Raw genomic sequence first — 20922 nt, forward strand, 5'->3', positions numbered from 1 at the left:
GGAGCACAGTGCCAGGAATGGAGATAAAGACCAAATATATGTTTTGTTATAAAGAAAGCAGCTCTTTTGCTCTTTTCCTATTTGCCCATTTCTGGTTCCCCTGTAACCTTAAAAGAACTTGGTCATAGGAATGAGATCACCAGGCAATTTAAGCAAACTCCTGGCTTATGTTCTGAATGCACACCATGCCTTGCCTAACTTGTTGATTCTTTTCCTAGACAGAAGTAGGTAGTCCTCCGCCCCCAGTAGCCCCCATAAGTAATCCTGCCAGCAAGATAATATCTGGAGAGTCAGCTAGTCTGCACACAAAGGAGAAGGATGAAGAAGCCAACCTCCTGCTTCAATGATTCCCTGAGTTTCTTACCCCTTTTCCCTTTAAAAACTGTCATGGCTTATCAGAAACTTCAGAATTGGAGTGAGGACAAGAGTCCACCTTCTCTCCAGGTTACCTGCTTTTCTACTGACACTTGACCCTCCATTATCGCCTTTCGAACAAGCAGTCAAACCTGACTTGAGTAACAAGAAGTCAAAATATCACATATACCAAACCAAAAATGTTCACTGAAAAGATTTATTTTAGCAGCTCAGTTTGATCACATTCTACACATTTGTTCAATATATTTATATTTGTTCTGCATAGATGGCATATTAACTTTTATAGTTGACTTTTTCATTGGATATTTGCTGCTACCTGGCCTGAAGAAAGAGTCAGGAGGATAAATAAAACCCGCATGGTGGAAACGTAGAGCAGCATTTCGCTTCTCGGCAGAACTTTACTGTGATGTGCACTTCAGTGTCTGCTTTTCTTCCTCTTCTTTCTCAAATCCTGAGCAGACGAGAGATCTTCCCTTGGGATATCGAGCACAACACTTACGCAGTTCTTGGATGACAGACTGACACTTAGATTCCATGTAGTTGTTGGCTGAAAAACAGACAGGCAGACCCTAGTCATGATCTCACAGGACTTGGGCACAGGGACGTTTAGACCTGAACTTCCCAGTCCTTTTCACCTTAACGTAGCTACAGATGTGGAAGAAAGAGGATGTAACCACGTCCACTGAATTCTGATTTAGAGAGCCATCGACAGCTTAATAAGAAGACAAGTATGATTTACAAAGTGCTTGAAAGATATTTTCACATCTAATTTCCTTTTCTTTAAGGCTTATTACTTATGTGCCCTTTTCTAGGGCAGTGGTTTCTAACCTTCTCTCTCTCTCTCTTTTTTTTTTTTTTTTTAGGGCGGAGTCACTAATCCCTTCCACATTAGTTTGCACATTAGTTTAAGGTGGCTGCTGGATGTTCCCAAACAAACCTTTGCATTAGGGGTTGAGAAACTGCAGCCTCAGGGTTGAATTCTACTCTTTTTAACAGCTGAGCTAAGAATGGTTTTTAGAGAAGGTTGTAAACACATACCCACACCACCCCACACCCACCCAAAGACCTCCTGACCTCCAAAGTCTAAAATGTTTCCTGTTAGGTCCTTTACATAAAATATTTGCATATCCCTGCCAAAGATAGACCCTAAGTCAAGGAGGACTTGATCTAAAGGCTCTAGGTAAGCTGTAGTTGATTTGAGTCCCCCAATACTAAAATGAGGTGCATGGGAGTTAGCCTGGGATAGGAAAGACAATTCTGATTGCAAGAATATGGTTGGTTGGGTGGCTAAGTCCGGGTATGGACCCAGACCAAAGGCATTCCAGTCATCACTGTGCCCCTTACTAGTTCTGTGACCCTGGACAAGTTACAAAACTTATATCCATCTCACAAGTGAAAGGATTAAGTCAATGTTATTTAAAGCCCTTTCAATTGTGATTGTCATCCAGGGAGTACTTAATGGTCTCTATTTCAGTCCTTCTAGCTCTCACTGTGGCAAGGGGGTGTAACCAGCTCTAACTTGATGTGTGTTCTCCTTTAGCCATATGTTGCTAATTCAAATTAGGTAAGAATCATAATCACCTAAGAATTTATCTGGGAGAAGAAATTGTGAAGAGCATTCTTTGTGGGCAGGCAGGCAAGGGGTGGATAACCTGGGCCCATGGTAGTGAAAGCATGGAGTCCTAACCACTGGACTGCCAGGGAATTCCCCTTCCTTTTTCGTCAATTTGGAGAAAGGGAAAAAAAGGATGAATAAAATGGCATTGTTATTTTCCATTAATATTTCAGATTAAAAGATTTAAAAAATATTGCTTGCATCATAAATGGAAAAGTCCAAGAATGAAAGTTAAAGGTCAATGGAAATAAACAAACAAGAGTTTTCTTTGGTGGTGAGTCTTTGGGTGAATTCTGAACATTTCCCCCTCTTTCGTTTTTCTATTTTCACGGACATCCATGTCTGTTACTTTAATAATGGGAAAAAATGATCAAAAAATCAGTTTTCAAATTCAGATAGCCTTGTAGCTTTTTCTATTTGTTCTGCTAGTAATCATTGGCTGATTTAAAAAACTTAAATGCTCTAGCATTTGGTCCAACAAAATGGACAAATCGTATCAAATATGCTTTAGCTGAAATTAACTTTTGCCTTTAAGAGTTAGTTGCTGAATCCCAATTGTATTTTCACCCCCACAACTTCTAACCTGACTGCTCTTTAAAAAGTGAGTTGTTGGCCACCAAAGTGAGTTGGTAAAATATGACCAACCCATTTAAAACTAGTCTTTTTTTTAAAAGGACTTTGCTTAGCTTAGTAATTCTCAACTCTGGCTGTGTATTACAATTACCTGGTTAACTATTTCAATTGCGGCCTACCCAGACCCCAGCTGCAGAGAGTGTGATTAATCGTTCTAGACAAGTTTTTGAAGTTCTCCAGGTGATTCTAAACGTACAGTCAGGATTTGTTAATCCCAAGCTTAGGTCACATTGCTTTATTTTCTGCCATCTTTGGTGATATGATGAGGAAAATCTTGAGGATAAATTAATTACAGAAATATTATATTCTGAGTGGAGTTAGTATTGTCTGCTGATAAAAAGAACACTTGGTATCTTGTTAGTTCACAGATAAAGTGGAAACAGAAAAAACATTTAACGTACTACCTTGTAAACATTTCTGTATTTCACAGGCTTGTTTCTGGCACGGATCCTTCTGCGGCATATCCAGAAAACTAAAATAAGAAAAATGATTTTTATTTTGTTTTTTTATACATAAAGACTTTAAATCCCCTCTAGATGGAATTTTCTTCTGAGATAAGCAGTATTCTCCTACAATTGCTGGAAAACAATTACACTAAAACGTTCTTCCCGTTCAGAGGATGAATATACTGTATTTGTATAATATTCCATTTGGCTTGGAAGATATAAATAGCTTGAAAAAAACCCCTTGAATTCAACTCATTTTGACCACTGTAAACCAACGTTGGGCTAGAGGAGCCAGAGCTGCAACCTGACGGCTCTATGACTTACAGAACCACCTTTATAAATGATTTAACTCCTTGAGCCTTTTTCCTTATTATTGATGTGTAAAATAGGGATCATACCTACCTGAAAGCACTGATGGAAGGATTAAATGTCATAAAGGAGATAAACTGCATAGAACAGTGCCTGGAAGGCAGTAAGGACTCAACACATGAGAGCTATTATTCCCAAGATTTTTTAACAAGTAAAACCTTACTTTTAATGTACATAAAGTGCTATGAGTATTTTAACTCAGGAAATGTCTTCATCGGGTAGTGAATCAGCAATATTCGGTGCTATTACTACTTCCTGAGAAAGGAGCTAGGTAAGCAGTTAAAATTTTTCTTGGAGTTCTTACAGAAACCAACTTCAGATATTTGAAATCAGAGAATAAACTTAAGTGCCCATGATTCTGATCAGCAACTTCTAATAATGTGAAGACACAATTTCAGAAAGGAAAAAGGCCCAGGAGCCTTTGTAGCTATTTCATGAATGCAAATAATCTCCTTTTTTTCTCTTTTTTCCCCCCTCAGAGCCCCCTAACTTCTCAGTAGATCCAAGTTAGGTCAGTACTGGGATGGGAAACACTGGCGCAAAACCTAGGATATTTACAGGATGGGAGAAGTAAAGGCAGGTGAATTGCTGCAGGGCAAATAAGCAACAAAGAGATGCTGATGCTGCTAGCAGTTGCTCTCTTCTCTCTAAATCAGTACCAAGTCCTTGGTGATCGGGGCATCTGTTCTGTAGCAGGTGCTGACTTTTGTGGGATTCATCAGATCCCAGGTCCAGCGGATGATGTCCATTAACGGGTCTATGGCAATTTCCAAAGGAGTCAATGGCAAGTTACGTATCCTAACTACGTGCTTGTGTTGGCTTGCTTTCTGCCTGCATAACCCTTCCTCTGCAGTTCCACTTTCCGTGTTCTTCATGGCCCTTCCTAAACTTCTGTGTTCTTGAGCAGTTTTTCACCTCGCACCCTCCCCCCACCCCAGGCCCACAGGTGGGTGCACTGCAGTGGTGAATGTCGTGATTGCCATTTACTGAACAGAACAGAGGAGCATCTCTTCCTAGAATCCCAGCACCTGGTGGGGGGCGGAAAGAAAAGATCATTAGAATTACCACAATCAGAGCGAAAAAGCAGCAGTAGGGTAGGGACAGGGGAGACAGAGAAAATACGTACCCGGTTAATCATCAGGCAAAAGCTTAAGCAACAGCTCCTGTACGCCCCTGACCTGCCAGAAAAAGAAAAGTTTATAGAGTACTCTGTCATAAGAGGCCCAGGACAAAGAAAACACATGATTAAGCAACAGGCCTACCATTAAATGATGCTGGATTTGCCACAAGCGAGAGTTGTTGTCCATGTAGCGCTCCTCGGGGTAGAGTTGCCACATGAGAGGTAGCTGGGAGGTGAGAAGGTGGCTTGGCCTGGCTGCGTCACCTAAAGGAACCTGAACTTGCTGAACTCGGGCCCTTAGGAAGCTCGTCTCCTGGTGGAGAGAAGCGATCACACAGAAAACCAGAGACTTCAGGATGGTGCAACGGATGTGCTTGAAAGCAAAAAAATCGATCAAGAAATCCGCAAAGGAGAAACAATTACCTCTTCCAGGACGGCCACCCACGTGCGCTGGTACTCGTCGCGGTAGACACCCTCTTGGTGAACCCAGAGGCGATCGGGTGGGGCCCCCACATCCTGTCCTGCCATCCTGGGCTTTGGGGTCCAATGCTAGCCCTGCTTTTCTCCACCTAAGCCTGCAGCACCCGCGCACAGGACACAGGTGTGACTTTGGGGCTTGGATCGAATGCACCCATGAGCCAGGGGACCTGGTACTAGCAACCACCAACTAGAAGCCAACCTCTTTGACGCCTACTCGCGCCGTCTACACCAAACCCGGGGCATCTGAAGCTCGTGGCCGGTTTGAAACTTGGGGCGGAACCTCAGGTGAGGCCGCTGACAGCGAAGCACTCAAGAACTTGGGGAGGGAAGGGGTTCTGGGGACACGTAGGAACAGTGCTACGGGAAGCCGGCGGGTGGGGGGGTGGTCTCACAGTCTTTGCATTCCTCAAGCAGCATCTGACAAAATGTAGTGAGCCATGGAGTATGCACAGCAGTGCACAGAAGGACACGCTTATTGGGGCAGGAAAGCAGTAGAAAAGACACATGCATGCCATCCGTCCCCAAGTAAAAGCCCTTTCCAAGCAGTTTCCATCTTAAAAGGTAAAACTGTGCAGGTCAAATCATGTAATCACGTGCATCGCTTTCTAAATGGAAATCAGAGGTTGTTTTAAAGGGCAAATGACCTATTTAGCAGTTTGCTTAGAAAGCTTACTTATAGGGGCTAGGCATTTCCAGAAAGCAGTTTTCTTTTTAGGGAAAATATATACAGTCACATCATGGAATGTTTCAGTTCCAAGAGACTCTGGGATCATGATGGTTCAGAGTTGAGAGACAACAAATGAGTTATCCATCTAGATCCTTGTTTCATTTTAATGCTTTGGGGTGTCACAGAAGCCCATTTCCCCACAGATGTGTGGCTTTACATTCTGTTTTCCCAAGTCAGAAGAGCAGAAAAGCCCACCTGCTTTTTGAGAGGTGTAAGCAAAGCACACCTTTGGGGCCAACTCTTTTCTGTGACACAAACTCAGCTCTACTGTAAGGATCCTCTGCCCACTTCTGGATCGGATTTCAGGGTCTCACAATAACTCGACCTGCATTTTGCAGGAATGAACCTTTGGGGGCCAGGTTACAGCATCACGGGGTGGTTTCCCTGGACGTCTACATTGGGCAGGGTGTGGACATGCCACTGGGGAATCCACTCCAAAAAACAGAGGCCTCCTATTCCCACTGGGTGACCATTAGGTAGGAGAGGGACTGCAGTACGGCTTGGGAGGTTGCTAAACCCTCAAAATGAGATTGTCAAGAGCAAACAAGATCCCAGAACACAAGGTGATGTCAGAGAGGAGAACTAACCGAGCTGAACCCAGCCTTCTTTGCCAGAGCAACAAGCTGAGTCTGATTTGTTGTTGTTTTCCCTTAACATTGTTAGTTTACCTTCCCTGAAAGGTAAGTGGAAATATGTTTGAGACAGGGAGGAAATGGTTTGATTGGCGTGAATGGTTTAGGAGCATCACAGTTGCTTTTCCCATTGTACCCTGGGTGGACCTGACTCTGAGCCTATCATACCTTTTGTCTTATAAGTAAGTAAGTAAGTAAGTGTGAGTCGCTCAGTCGTGCCTGACTCTTTGCTACCTCATGGACTGCAGCCCACCAGGCTCCTCTGTCCATGGGATTCTCCAGGCAAGGATACTGGAGTAGGTCGCCATTCCCTTCTCCAGGGGATCTTCCTGACCCAGGGATCGAACCCCGGTCTCCTGCACTGTAGGCAGATTCTTTACCGACTGAGCTACAAGGGAAGCCCTTTGTCTTACACGGCTCTCTTATTTCAAACTCATCAAAGGCAGAATGCCTTTTCCTTAACCAAATCCCGATTTCTCTTGGTGGCAACACAGCCTCTCCTGATCCTGCAGACTCAAACCTTATGACTTATCCTGGACTTCCTCCTCTTCTTCAGTGGGTACATCCTACCTGTCACCAATGCCAACCAGCGCCACTACCACTATTATTTGAGACCAACTTCCCCTCGATACCAGATTCATTGTGTCTAGTGCTGTACCCTTGTTCTCCCTGTCCAGTTCACTTCAGTCCCTTAGTCGTGTCTGACTCTTCACGACCTCATGAACCACAGCACGCCAGGCCTCCCTGTCCATCACCAACTCCCGGAGTTTTCCCAAACTCATGTCCATTGAGTCGGTGATGCCATCCAACCATCTCACCTTCTGTCATCCCCTTCTCCTCCTGCCTTCAATCTTTCCCAGCATCTGGGTCTTTTCAAAAGAGTCAGCTCTTCGCATCAGGTGGCCAAAGTACTGGAGTTTCAGCTTCAACATCAGTCCTTCCAATGAACACCCAGGACTGATCTCCGTTAGGATGGATTGGTTGGATCTCCTTGCAGTCTCCCTGTCCACTCACCTATAATATGCCTTCCCAGGCCTCCCTACCTATCTCAGTGCTATGACCACAGAGGGCACAAGCCTGCCTCCTTGATGGAAACCTCTTGCCTCTGATGACTACTGAACATTTATATCTAAAACTCACATTTTGGCCACTAATTATAAATCACTTTGCATTTCGCTCTGCTTATTCCCAAGTCCTGTCCCCACCCCACCCCAATATAGTATTATAAGCACCTAGACAGAAGTAATAACACAATACTGGGCAGTACTGGGCACTGTGAGCCTCAAATACTAGTCAGGGTTCCTGGGAGTGGATGGACCTGGTATGCTGAGTAGACAGACAAAAGGCCATATAAACATGTGTAGCGAGTGGTTCATTCTCTGGGTCGGTTAGATAGCTGTTTGTTATTTTGTTCAAAGCCTTTTTTTCCATTTAGCAGACACAACTGTTCTGCTTCTTTCCCGCCCCCTCCCCCCAACAAAGCTTTGGAAAGGAGTGATCCAAGAAAACAAAAACAGTAATTAGGAATGTCAAAAAGAGAGTCAAGTCAGAATTTTGAGTACAGAAGAAATCAGTGTGTTCCTCCCACCCCCCTTTAAAGTAGAAACCCAGCGTTGAGGGTTTTAGGGCCATCTCAACTTCACAGGTAGGCCCTGGCAACAACTAAAAGATTGCCACACTGACATTTACACGTTTTGAAGGAAAAGCAAAAGTTTGCTGGTTACCCTGACTTTGAAAGGAGATACTTCCAGCAGAATAGAGGGCCAACCAGTTGGATGGGCTAAGTTAGTGAGAATCACTACCAAGAGGCCTGTGAACCTCTGCAAAATATTCTTAGAAGAAAGGCAGCACGTGTACCACTGTGACTCACAGGACAACATGCTGGGCATTGGCGGGGTGAGCCTGGGAACAAGCCCCAGCACACAGCCCTGGACTCCCAGTCAGAGATGCATGATGGCCCAGTGGAAGGCAACTGCAGGGATCAAGGGACTGAGAAGCTGCCCTGTGAGTACAAATCAACAAGAACCTCAGCTGAGGCTCAGTGAGAGGGATTAAGAGTAAAGCCCCCAGAATCACAGGTTGTATGAATGGAACACAGTCTCCCTAGAGGTGATCCTTGGAACACTTGCCCCTAACTTCTTCTTGGTCAAATAAGTTTGGGAATCTTAGGGAAGCATAAAGCACCTAAGGATAATAAAAGCTCTGGCAAGTTATGCAGTCATGAAACTTGAACATTCCCCCCAATTTATCTGACTAGAGAACATTTTTCTCTATATGACACTTGCACATAAAGTTCAGGGCCCTGTGAAGTAAGATGAATCTTTGAAAACCTCGAGATAAACTTAGGTACAAAGTGCAATACAATACACAGAACATAACCCTGTTCCACTCAACTCAAGGAATACTACCAGATGCAAATTCAAGTGGACTCAAACAAGTGTTTACAGGGACTTCCTTGGCAGTCCGATGGTTAAGAGTCTGTGCTCCCAATTCAGGGCACATGGGCTCCAATCCTGGTCTGGGAACTAAGGTTCCTGCATGCCTCACGGTGTGGCCAAAAAAAAGTGTTTATATTCCTTTATTACCCATGAATGTAGGGCTTCCCAGGTGGTGCTCGTGGTAAAGAATCCACCTGCCAATGCAGGAGACACGAGAGACGTGGGTTCGATCCCTGGGTGGGGAAGATCCCCTGGAGGAGGAAATGGCAGCCCACTTTAGTATTCTTCTCTTGAAAACTCCATGGGTCGAGGAGCCTGGCAGGCTACAGTCCATGGGGTCACAAAGAGTTGGACATGACTGAACGACTGAGCATACCCATGAATACACTAAAAAAGATTGTCCCCATGGGGGTTACCTTGATGGCAACCTGAATATGACCAGGGACCACACTGGCCTAGATAGTATATTTCTTAGTAAGGCGGTTTGTAAACTATGTTTTAAATAGATGATAGATCACAAAGAAGGACTTCCTTAGGTAGATAACGTAAGTAAAACCATTATTTTTCATGTATAGAATGAATTATTGTGTCTTTTTAAAAATTTATAATTTGGTTTAATTTCCAGGTGTTTGAACAGCTTTCAAACATGAATCAGTCGAATACACTTTTTTTATTTGAAGTGAATTAATAAACTCATCTAATTACAATGAGTGAAGTCATTAATATCAACAGCCCAGCCTATATATGAATGCTGGTTTTGCCACTTACTAGCTCTGTGACCTCGGATAAGTTAAGCTCTCTACACTCCAGCTTTGCAAAATGTTAAATGAGATAAAGAACATATTGATCATGATTGTCAGCACTTACTTAGCAGTTCCTACATGTCTTATATATATTGACCCTTGCCATCTTCACAATCACTCATTAGATACTATGATTACCTTCACTTAAAGATGACGGAAGGCACAGAGAAGTTAGCTAAGTTGCATGAGGTAACACAGCTGGGAAGTTGCAGACGCCGGTTCCAACTGGGGCAGTTTACACATATGAGACATACAGATGCTTCGTAGTCTAGCACATAATAAACTTGACATAAATGTTAATAATTTTTTTCCTACTCCAATTAAACTTTAGAGCTGTCTAATGGACCCATGAGCATTATAAAAGAGAATGTCAATGTTGAATGTGAGATTGACTAACACCAACCATAGACAAAAGGTGTTTTTCTTCTCTTTTAGTGCTGCCTAAAAGTGGTTATAAACGGAAGAAGTCCCATCAGAAAACATAATAACAGCCATTCGTGCACCATCAGCGCAGGGCACACTAGCCACAAAGAGCAATTGAAAAGAATATATGCTGTAAAATCAAAGCTTAAGAGCAAAATCAGATAGGTCGAGTGTCATTGCACACTTGAAATGTCGCCCCTGCTTCATCATTAGCAAAATGAATAGTGGAAGGATGTGCAATATGATTCTTAAACTTTAGGTAAAAAAATGGAGGTTGCTGGCATGGATGTTCCTGATAGTTCCACGGGACGTTGGCCCTATTTGTGGGGAGATTGGGGTTGGAACTGACTTGGGAGAAGAGCAAAGCATCAACACGTCCTCCAGCAGCACCCTGGGCGTGTTCCCTTTCCAGTACTGGCCTGTTCGCCTGGCTCCCAGACTACACACGAAACCGATGAAACCAACAGGCACTGACCGGCCGTAGCGGCAGCACGGCATAGATTGTCTTTGATTTAGACTCGTTCGAGAACCCGCGTGTAATTTCTAGCCTTGGCAGTTGGGAGGTGCGTACTTTCCCTTATGGCGTGTTTATCACACCTCCAAAAAAAATGACTTTTACGTATAATTTCACCGGGTCTGATATCACCGAGACAAGGCGAGCTGAGGAAACTCGTGCATTATCTGCGGCGATCTGAGACACATCCGACCTCGAATCGAAACTTGAGTTTCCCTTTCCCTTTCCCTGTATCGAACACAGAGATACTTAAAAGCCTTCGGAGAAAGTAGCAGCCACCAAGCTTAGGAGTGATACTTTTCAGATACAGTGTAGCACTGTTTCTGCCAAGAGGTTACTCACATGAATATAGTGTTTCTTGGGCTAATTAATCCGCCTCAAGAGCAGCGAGGCTACAACTTCAGGTCACCCACCCCGGGCCACTCAAGCCGAGATCGGGACGTGAGCCCGGGGCGAGCCGAGGCGCATTCCGAGCCGAGGTCACCGAACCGAAGTTACGGGGCGCGGGCCGGTCACCGGAAGTGGTCCAGTGAAAGAGTGGTCCCAAATTCAGAGCCCCTAACTTGGAAACAAAATAAAAGAAAACCTTAACTCGGGACCCAATTTCCAAAGAGAGTCCCCTGGGCGCGAGAAGGCCGGCGGGGGCAGCGATGCCGCTGGCGGGAGGTCCCCGGAGCGTGTAGGCCGCGCACGGCTCTTCTCGGCGGGCGGGCAAAATGGGCGCCGGCGAGCAGGAGGCGCCGGCCCGGCAGTCCGCCCGTCCCTCACACACCACGTCCGCCCGCGGCCCGAGAGCGCCGCCTCCCTGCCGCCCCCCGAGCCCAGCCGCACGTCCTGCCCGCGGCCGGCCACCGCCCTCCACCCCAACGGCCACGCCTGCCTCAACCGGCGCGGGCGTTTCCCAGGTGCCGCCGGGCCGGCCCCGCCCCCGCGTCACAAGCACCGCCCCCGCCCGCCAGCCCCGCCCCGCGCCTCAGGCTCCGCCCCACGCCCAAGGCCCAGCCCCCGCGCGCCCGTCCACCCCGCGCCCCAGGCCCCGCTCCCACATCCCAAGCCCCGCCTCCACGCCCAAACTCCGCCCTCGCGCACCCGCCCGCCCCGCCCCGCGCCCCAGGCCCCGCTCCCACGTCCCCGGTTCTGCCCCCGCGCGCCAGCCCACCCCGCGCCCCAGGTCCCGCCCCAGGCCCCAAGCTCCGCCCCCCCGCGCCCGCGGCCCCCTCCCCGCCCCGCGCCCCACGCCCCGCCCCCCGCGGAACCCGCCTGGCTGAGCGGAGGGTTGGCCAGGCCCGAGGTGGCCGGAGGCGGACGTGAGCGGGCTGGGCCAAGATGGCGGTGCAGGTGGTGCAGGCGGTACAAGCAGTCCATCTGGAGTCAGACGCCTTCCTCGTGTGTCTCAACCACGCTCTGAGCACGGAGAAGGAAGAGGTGATGGGGCTGTGCATCGGGGAGGTAAGTCAGCTGCCCAGCCCGGCCAGAACCCTGCCGAGCGGTCCCCCCGCGTCCCCGGGTGGCTGCTGGCAGCGCCTGGGGCTCCGGAGGCCACAGGCCCCCTCAATTCATCCTTGGATAGGTCCTCCCCCTTGCCTCTGCTCGCTGAAAGCTTCTGGAGCCTTTCACCAGCCCCCAGCGGTCCCCATCAAGCCATGGGGAGCGGCGGGGGGGTAGAGAAGGCTTGCATTTTCTCCTGGGTGTGCTTAGTCCTGGCCGACTCTTTGCGACCCCGTGGATTGCAGCCCTCCAGGCTCCTCCGTCCGTGGGATTCTCCAGGCAAGAATACTGGAGTGGCTTGCCATTTCCTTCTCCAGGGGATCTTCCCCACCCAGGGGTCGAACCCGGGTTTCCTGTATCTCCTACATTGGTAGGCGGGTTGTACTGTGTGGCTTTTCTTTAGATCTGGAGTTATCACCCCAGTGACCAAACCCGTGAGTCAGACCAGAAAGAATCTGTTATAATGAGGACGTCAGTGTATTAGGAAGCAGGCGATCATGATTAGGGCCTCCACTGTTCCCTGTAAGAGTCATTTTGAGGGCATCAAGTAACCTAAGATAGGTGAGGCTTTCCAAGACTCCCAAATTTCCGCTGCGTTAAATATTGCGGAGGGCGAAAGAGACCGAGCTTAACTTCTTGACAATCCGAAGTAAGAGTTGTCCAGGCTTTCATGCTGGTGTACAGGAACCTATCACCTGATTTTCATTTTATCTGCATCCGTGTACCTCTAATACGGTTAATGTGATCAATAATCTTTTCTGCTCTTTCCCACTCTAGTTAAATGATGACTTAAGGTAAGACTCTATTTGTTTATTCCTATCTTTTCATCTATTTGTTACTGTTAACGCCAAATTATCACAGCTTTCCCAGTATTTTGGACCAGTTGTATTCTAACTTACCGTTACGACTCTGGAGCTCCCTCAATAACCCAGTTTCGATTCCACCCCACCTCTGAAAGTTGTTTTCCACCTGACTTTCTAATAGGAGGATTGGCAGTTGAGATATGTATGTGAAAAATATGGTTGCGGGAACCAAGATCATAAGTGAAGGCTGTTTGGGGCAGATGGCCTGCATGGGAAGGGGTCATGTCCCTCTATTAATCCATTTCTCTTGTCTAAATTGTCAGTGGCTTTCTGCCTCCCCCTGGGACCCTACAGTGATTTCCGAGATCCCCAGCAGCTTGAATGCTTTTGGCGGTGAAAGCTTTGGGTTGCCTTTATTGAAACTTCAAAGCATAGCAGAATTTCTCCTTGGCAAACTCACCTGCTTAATATCCAGCGTTGTAGGACTTTAGCTTTGACCATGAAAACTATGCGCTTGCCACTTCAGCATGTGTCTCAGACTCCTCCTAACAGTCATGAGCACAGCTCTAGTCTCAGTTTATTTCCCTCCTCTTGCTCTGTCTCTACTGTTTCATTGCAGAAACTGCTAATCCTGTTACTTTGCTTTGAGACCTATTTTTTATGTTCCCAAGCTCAGTTCCTTTTTTTTCTAATTTATCCCCAAAAGGAATGACCCCAAATTTACATATACTGGAACTGAAATGCGCACAGTTGCTGAAAAGGTACGTGTGCTCTCATTTTGCATGATGCAGACTTGCACTCGGGGATGGATTTCTGTCTGTTTGATGGTCTCAGCCAGGGATGAACCCGCTTCCTGCAGACCCTCATTTGTGGCTGGGTGGGGCGTCCTCTCTAGTAAAATCAGATGAAGAATCTGCTCACTAGGAATGGGACCTATTCTTCGCTGCAAATTGTTCCTGCTCCATCAAAATGAGTAACTGCTGTCAGTTCTCCTCCTTGCTGGCCTCTGCTGGGTTTCTGGCCCTTTCTCCCATCTTCCTTGAGACTTGGGCTGGTTCGCATCCCTGTTATCTTTTTATCCCAAGTACCCATATTCAGGCAACCCCTCTCTGCTTACAGGCAACCTGTCTGCACTCTGCCCCAGCTTTTCTGTTATTCTCTAGTTTTTGTGATAGAGTATGATGCTTCTCAACCTAATTGTGCTCTTCAGTTCAGTTCAGTCGCTCAGTCGTGTCTGACTCTTTGTGACCTCATGAACCGCAGCACACCAGGCCTCCCTGTCCATCACCAACCCCCGATGTTCACCCAAATTCATGTCCATTGAGTCGATGATGCTATTCAACTATCTCATCCTCTGTCGTCCCCTTCTCCTTTCGCCTTCAATCTTTCCCAGCATCAGGGTCTTTTCAAATGAGTCAGCTCTTCGCATCAGGTGGCCAAAGTATTGGAGCTTCAGCTTCAACATCAGTCCTTCAATGAACACCCAGGACTGATCTCCTTTAGCTCTAGAACCAGTTAATTTTTCACTAGTGTGTCACAAACCAGTGCTTCTGTAAAATACAATAAACGTGAATTCTGTCCTCCCATGAAGCAGATGATGAAGGTGATAAAAGCTATCAGGCAACAACTCAATCTAATTATTACCCGCACATACAGTCCTCTCTATGTTAAACCACTTTGCCTTGCTTCTTCCCATAATTAGGAAAGAAATCTACTCCTGTCTAAAGCTGTAACTTCTTCACACACCTTGCTTCTCAAATATCCTTTCTCTCTTTTGAGTCTTCAGCCTATTCCTGTGATCTGGCTTTTGCCCCTTAGAATCCCAACTGTGCTTCAATTACTGTCATTTTCAGAAAGGAAGGAAAAATAACATCTCAGTTCTCTTCGTTCCTGTAGTTACCTGCTCTTGTGTCCTTCCTTTAATAGCTGTGTCTACCTATTCCTTCCTTCTCTCCCTCTTATCATTTATGGACTTTTCCTCCTCTGCCTCAAATATGGTATTCTCCGAGTTTCTGCCTTCACCTCCTTTTCCCAGAATGTCTTCTTGGCCAACAGTAACTTCCCTGGGGCTTTACCTGCAGCAGACATTGAGGTTAGACAGATCTGTCTGCAAATACTTTCTCTGATACTTATGGTGTGGCCTTGGTCATGTGACTTCACATCTGTGAGCTTTGCTTTCCTTATCTCTAAAACAGGGATAATGATAGCCACCAGCTTCCTAGAATTGTTGAGGGAGTTGGATCTGCGTAACGTGTGTAAAACATCATCTGTAGAACGGGTACTACAGTAATACCCATTGAGTCACCAACCTCCCTGGGTCATGGGGAGAATTAAATTAAGTTAATACATGGAAAGCACTTTTCCAAATGCCCGACACGTGGCAGGTAGCCAGTAAATGTTGGCCATTCTGACCGGTCGCTAATGCTCGGTAGATGCTAGTTAGTATAAATTACCCCATGCTCCAGAACTTCATACTCCACTGCCTTCTGGACATCCATGTTTAGTGTTCAAAACTTTCCTCTTCCCCAAACCCTCTCCTCCAACATGCCTCCTGCCATAGTAGTTCCCATACCTAGCTGCATGTTGGAATCGCGATTCCGACTCAGTTTTTGGTGAGACCTGTGTGGCGGCAGTCTGTAAAGCTCCCCAGGTGATTCTCATGTGCAGCCACATTTGGGAACCACGGTGTCTCCACGGTTTCCTTGCTGGGAGTCTGTCCTGCCTGTCGGCTTTTCTTTTGACTGCTTAGGATGTGATCTTTTGAGAACAGCACTATGATACAAGTCTGCTAAAAGGCAGTGGGTTTTCTTTTTTTTTTTTTTTTTTTAGCATGACGTCTTCTTAGTGAAACAGTCAGGATATTTCCTGACCTCATATCTGTTTCTCTCCTTACATGTCTCTAGGTGGGTCCAAGTTCAAACCATGGCAAATTATGTCAGTTGCCAGGTGATGCTGTGCTGTGTCACTTCCTGTGTCTGCTGGGTATTATGTCTGGGCTGCTTGCTTTTCCTTCTCTGTTTGGCTGACTTCCTTTCCCTTGTGGTTCAGTGCAGATGCCTTGAAGGAACCTGCCCTGACCTGTAGCATATCGATTAGAGTACATCAGGGATGTTGTCTTATAGTTGCCGACCTGTCTCTCTTCCCGGGTGTGACTACTGTATCCTGTTTATCTTTGTATACTTTAGCCTTCATGCGGTGCCTCACATTTCATACAGACTTGATAAACACATTTTGTCTGAATTAGCATACATCCCTGCAGTAGGAAATTAGGGTTACCTGCCCAGGATCCCTGGAGAGCCATGCCAGGGGGCGCAGACTTGCTGGAAAAGGCCAGATGGTAAATATGTTTAGCTTTGGGGGCCATACAGTTTCTGCTGTAGTTCCTCAGCTCTGCCAGCGTGGTGCAGAAGCAGCTACTGGAACATAAATGAATGAACATGGCCACATTTGGCCCGAGGGAGACCAAGCCAGCCATAGTTTGCTGACCTTTGATCTGTACCAAGGCAGAAGCGCAAAAGGAACTGGAAAAGGGTAGGGACTATCTAGTCCAGCTGGAATATCTTCTTTCCTGTGTGACTATGATCATAACAGTCTGTTCCTCAATCCCTTCAGCTTCCTGTGACTTTCGGGGACATCTGTATGTCAGTCCCTTGTGACCTCTGTGCTTATTTTATTTTGTTTTTGAGACCTGGACTGGTCTCACCACCCTATCCTAAACTTCTTTAATTCATTCCTCTTAGGCACTAAACCTTTCTCTGAGTAGAGAAAGAGAGAGAATTCGCACTGGGCAGAAACTCCTGTCTAAATAGCTTAATGATGTAATTTGATTTTTTAAGAGTCCATGTCCTCATCTTGAATTCTATGTCAGTTTGTACCATGCACATTCGATATGAAACTTCATGAGTTCAGCAACCTTATCTGTCTAGTTAATGTTGGCATGGAATATCTTTTTCCATCCTTTTATTTTTAGCCATTCTGTGTACTAATATTTGAAAGTGTGTGTCTTATTGGCAGCCTGTAGGTTTTTTTAAAAAAGCTAATCTGATAATCATTTGAATTGGACTGTTTAGTCCAAATACATTAATGTAATCATATATATAACATGCACACCACACAGATCTATAGATATATATGTTATAACTGTCATATTTTTGCTTTCTGTTTGACCTATTTATTTTGTTTTCTTTTTCTCTCCTTCCTTGCCTTCTTTTGGATTCATCAGTATATTATTTCCCTGTGATCCTCCATTAATTAGATATAACATTTTTCACTCTTCTTGTCATCATTATCCTACATATTGCAATAGGCATTCTTGATTTGTTAGTCTAATACAAATTCCTATTCTTAATATTTCCCTGATACCAGTAGAACTTTTGAACATTGAAATTTCACTTACATCCTCCCACCTTTTGGATTACTATTTGCGTGGATTTTATTGATATGCTATTTCAAGCCTCACATGACATTGTTATGCTGTTTTGTACAGTTAGCTGTATTTGCATTTACTCATATTTTACCCTTTACAGCATTCTTCACTTTGTCATACCTGAGATTTTCCTTTCTCTTTTTAGTGTTTCTGGGCTGATAATGATCTCTCCGTTTTTTTTGCACGTGAACATGTCACCCATTCTCTTTGTGCTTGGTTGTTTCTGTTCCAAAGTCAGCTTGTTGTCTTGTTGCTCCTTGGAAGGTCAAAAGTCTTTCTGTCTCTACTTTGGATTTTCTTTTCTTTTTTGTGTTAAAGGTAACATGGATTTATTTGGCTATACTGGGTCTTAGTTGTGGCATGTGGGATCTTTAGTTGTGGCCCGCTGGATGTTTTTCATTGTGGCATGTGGAATCTTTAGTTTCAGCATGTGGTATCTAGTTCCATGACCTGGGGCTGAACCCAGGCCCCCTGCTTTGGGAGTGTGGAGTCTTAGCCCCTGGACCACGAGGGAAATTCCCTGATTTTCTTTATTGTATCCTCTGTGCCTGCCAGATACTGTACAGTTGCTGGGGTTAAAAAATAACTAAAACATGTTGCTTGCCCTTAAGGAGCTTGTGTTCTAGTAGTTGTTCATTCACTAAGTTGTGTCCAACTCTTTGTGATCCCATGGACTGCAGAACGCCAGGTTCCTCTGTCCTCCACTATCTCTCAGAGTTTGCTCAAATTCATGTCCCTTGAAGCTCCAATACTTTGGCCACCTGATGCGAAGAGCTGACTCATTGGAAAAGACCCTGATGCTGGGAAAGATGGAAGGCGGGAGGAGAAGGGGATGAAAGAGGATGAGATGTTCTGGTAGTTCAGCTCAGTCATGTCCAACTCTTTGTGACCCCATGGACCACAGCACACCAGGCTTCCCTGTCCATCACCAACTCCCGGAGCTTGCTCAAAGTCATGTCCATTGAGTCGGTGATGCCGTCCAACCATCTCATCCTCTGTCGTCCCCTTCTTCTCCCACCTTCCATCTTTCCCAGCATCAAGGTCTTTTCCAATGAGTCAGCTCTTCGCATCAGGTGGCCAAAGTACAGGAGTTTCAGCTTCAGCAGTCCTTCCAATGAATATTCAGGACTGATCTCCTTTAGGATGGACTGGTTGGCTCTCCTTTCTATCCAAGGGACTCTCAAGAGTCTTCTCCAACACGACAGTTCAAAAGCATCCATTCTTCACCACTCAGCTTTCTTTATGGTCCAACTCTAGCAGAGGAGGAGATTGTCAACAAATAGAATACATGTAAGCTCTAGCAGATATGTGTGTGCAATAAGCAAAGTTGTAGAGGAGGAGGAAGAAGTTGTAGGAGGGGAGAACGACTCATTCATTATAGGATGAGCAGGGAATTTAAAGTCTATGAAAGAGTTGATGAGGTGGAAAAAAAGGCGTGAAAAGGAAGCACACGTGAAGCACAGTAGCCGCACGTGCCTCATGGCTGCTTTGCTGCGCAGTGTAGGTCCATCACTTACTTCAGTTGTCTCCGATTTCACCCTTGTCCTTGCAACGTCTGGCAATTCCATACCCACCTGTTCTCCTGAAACTCTTAGACCATTTCATTGTTCTGCTTTTGACCCCTCTGTCTTCCTACCTCATTCCTCTTACTGTACCCCATCCTAAACCATGGGTGCACCCCGGGATTCACCCTGGACCTCTGTTCCCCGACTCACACAATTCCTTGCCTTGATTTACAGACTCTCATCTGAGTTCAGCTCATCTGAAAACACTCTTATCTTCCCTCCTCCTAGACCCTTTCTAAGCTTAGATCTGCCTCCTCTGTTCTGACTTTCAACCTGGACAGTTTCCTGTCCTGTATCACTTAGGCTGCATAAGCTCCAAAATCTTGCAGATTCTTCTTAATGTTTCTCCAGTCTATTTCTTCCATCTCAGACATACACACAGGCTGGTTGTTCATGGTCAAGTGATCTGAAATAGTCTCCTTCCTTGGATGTCATCCTGCAGACCATGGTTGCTACCTGAGACATGGTATATTTCCACTCTAACATTTCTCAGCCTGTCTGCCATTCCACCTCGAGTTCTCAATTTCAATCAGTTGGCCAAACATCTTACTGACATCGATTTGGCATCTATGGAAATTCTGTCCATCTGTGCGCATACACATAACAATTAGGAGATAAGATACACTCGGCTGCCTTTTCTGGAAAGCTTTCTGTCTTTCTTTTTTCAATATAAGTGACTCGTTTTCTCTGCGCTTCTGTAGCATTTATTTGCTGCATTATTTTAATGTAATTTCACGTACTGTTCTTGCTGTGCAACTGCATGTTAGGTGGTCGGTGCTCAGCCTTGTATTTTTGCACGTAGTTGTAAATCAAATGATCATTACTTGATGGTTGCAAAAGTCCCCCCTTGATGTAAATCTTACATTTTGTTTTGAAATGTATATATTGAGTTTGGATGTATTTGAAACATTCCATTATGCATGAGAAAAATCCCAGTTTTCCAAGATGGAACCTTTTTTAACCTGATAGTGTAATACAATGTGTCCTCTCACTGCAGGAGATGATTATTGGAGAGAGACAGAAGTAAACATTTCTGTGGATTTTCCTGTAGGTTGACACCGTCAGAATTGTTCACATTCATTCTGTCATCATCCTGCGACGTTCTGATAAGAGGAAGGATCGCGTGGAAATTTCTCCAGAGCAGCTGTCTGCGGCTTCGACAGAGGCAGAGATATCCTTACTGGTCGATAGGAAGCTTTTATGGGCTCTGAGGCTCCCGGGTTCCTCTGTTTACACCTTTTCTGCCTGGTGACTGTTTCCCAATTCTCATATTTACCCCTTAGATCCAGTTGCTTGGTTCAGTGATCAGATGGGACACTTGCTTCCTACGATTCTGGATTCCACAGGTCAGCTATAACAAATCAAATGTGCATCAGTGGTTTTAGTAATTTATCATTCCTTTGGAATAAGTTAATCTTCTAGTCAATTGAAAAGTAACTCTGAAAACTAGAAAACATGGATGGTAGAAACTTTAAAAGGTACAATAGTGTGTACAAAATAAGTATTTCCCTCCAGCTTCCATGCCCCAGTTCCCCAACCATTCCTCCCTGGACATAACCAGGGTTACCACGTTTTCTTGTGTCCTTATGGATGAATTCTGTGCATACAGAAACATATAAGAATGTTTTCTTTTTTACAAAGTTTTTAATACATGTGGTAGCTGTAACGGTACATAACAGTGCACCTAGAGAACTGTCCGCCAATATAGAGATGCCTCACTCTTAAGCCTGCATACTACAGCCCTGGATGGTTGGGCTGACCTCACGCAGATGTTTAGGTTATTTTCAGTCTTTTACTGAGGGTGCTGCAGTGGAAGCATGGAGCCCTGACCACCGGACCCCCAGGGAATTCCCTAAAAAGTCATCTTAGACTTAGTTGTGTAGAAAGGCCTGTTGGATTTCAACGTTAAGTCATTTGCAGGAAAATGAACCAGCTACAGAAGGGGACAGCTTTTTCTCTTCGTGTTCTTATCTCAAGTTAGAGCCTCAGATAGTTACGGCACATGGGCTTAGTTGCTCAATGGCATGTGTGATCTTCCCGGATCAGGGATTGAATCCATGTCTCC

At 45.5% G+C, this 20922-nt stretch overlaps 3 protein-coding genes and 1 long non-coding RNA gene across 19 annotated transcripts in view; 1 reads left to right on the forward strand and 3 right to left on the reverse strand.

Annotated features, from left to right (window-relative positions):
• Positions 1–557: 557 nt before the first annotated feature.
• CMC4 (C-X9-C motif containing 4) lies at positions 558–11458 on the reverse strand. Of its 4 annotated transcripts, XM_081563680.1 has the most exons (4): positions 4565–4611; positions 4426–4466; positions 3028–3095; positions 558–922 (listed from the first exon to the last, which is right to left on the reverse strand). In XM_081563680.1, the coding sequence occupies exons 2-4, from the start codon at positions 4443–4445 to the stop codon at positions 774–776; spliced, it is 237 nt and encodes a 78-aa protein (XP_081419806.1). In that variant the 5' UTR covers positions 4446–4466; positions 4565–4611; the 3' UTR covers positions 558–773. The 4 variants fall into 4 exon arrangements, with proteins under 4 accessions (XP_081419806.1, XP_081419807.1, XP_081419805.1 ...); XM_081563681.1 differs by lacking the exons at positions 4426–4466; positions 4565–4611 and adding an exon at positions 10918–11458; XM_081563679.1 differs by lacking the exons at positions 4426–4466; positions 4565–4611 and adding an exon at positions 4098–4181.
• Positions 3997–11458, reverse strand: MTCP1 (mature T cell proliferation 1). 2 transcript variants are annotated; one of them, XM_081563677.1, is made up of 5 exons: positions 10918–11458; positions 4982–5133; positions 4701–4871; positions 4565–4616; positions 3997–4466 (listed from the first exon to the last, which is right to left on the reverse strand). In XM_081563677.1, the coding sequence occupies exons 2-4, from the start codon at positions 5084–5086 to the stop codon at positions 4569–4571; spliced, it is 324 nt and encodes a 107-aa protein (XP_081419803.1). In that variant the 5' UTR covers positions 5087–5133; positions 10918–11458; the 3' UTR covers positions 3997–4466; positions 4565–4568. The 2 variants fall into 2 exon arrangements, with proteins under 2 accessions (XP_081419803.1, XP_081419804.1); XM_081563678.1 differs by having other exon boundaries at positions 4982–6659; positions 9163–11458.
• Positions 11459–11824: 366 nt separating this feature from the next.
• Positions 11825–20922, forward strand: part of BRCC3 (BRCA1/BRCA2-containing complex subunit 3) — a 78114-nt gene continuing 69016 nt past the window's right edge. For 2 of the 10 annotated variants that reach the window (XM_081563667.1, XM_081563670.1), the window contains exons 1-4: positions 11865–12024; positions 12841–12857; positions 13573–13627; positions 19909–20028. In XM_081563667.1, the coding sequence (XP_081419793.1) occupies positions 11902–12024; positions 12841–12857; positions 13573–13627; positions 19909–20028 (315 nt within the window). In that variant the 5' untranslated portion in view covers positions 11865–11901. Of the gene's footprint in view, positions 12036–12840; positions 12858–13542; positions 13628–19908; positions 20041–20922 lie in introns of all 10 variants that reach the window. The other 8 variants (XM_081563668.1, XM_081563671.1, XM_081563669.1 and 5 more) reach the window with 6 other exon arrangements.
• Positions 17341–20922, reverse strand: part of LOC145535285 (uncharacterized) — a 118579-nt gene continuing 114997 nt past the window's right edge. Inside the window, exons 4-5 of one of the 3 annotated variants that reach the window (XR_014075354.1) lie at positions 19401–20208; positions 17341–18053 (exon numbers count right to left, since the gene is read on the reverse strand). This is a non-coding gene — a long non-coding RNA (uncharacterized LOC145535285). Of the gene's footprint in view, positions 18054–18390; positions 20209–20922 lie in introns of all 3 variants that reach the window. The other 2 variants (XR_014075353.1, XR_014075352.1) reach the window with 2 other exon arrangements.

Source organism: Giraffa tippelskirchi, chromosome X (genome assembly GCF_054371585.1).
Source record: "Giraffa tippelskirchi isolate mGirTip1 chromosome X, T2T-mGirTip1v1.2.pri, whole genome shotgun sequence".
NCBI classification, from domain to species: domain Eukaryota; kingdom Metazoa; phylum Chordata; class Mammalia; order Artiodactyla; family Giraffidae; genus Giraffa; species Giraffa tippelskirchi.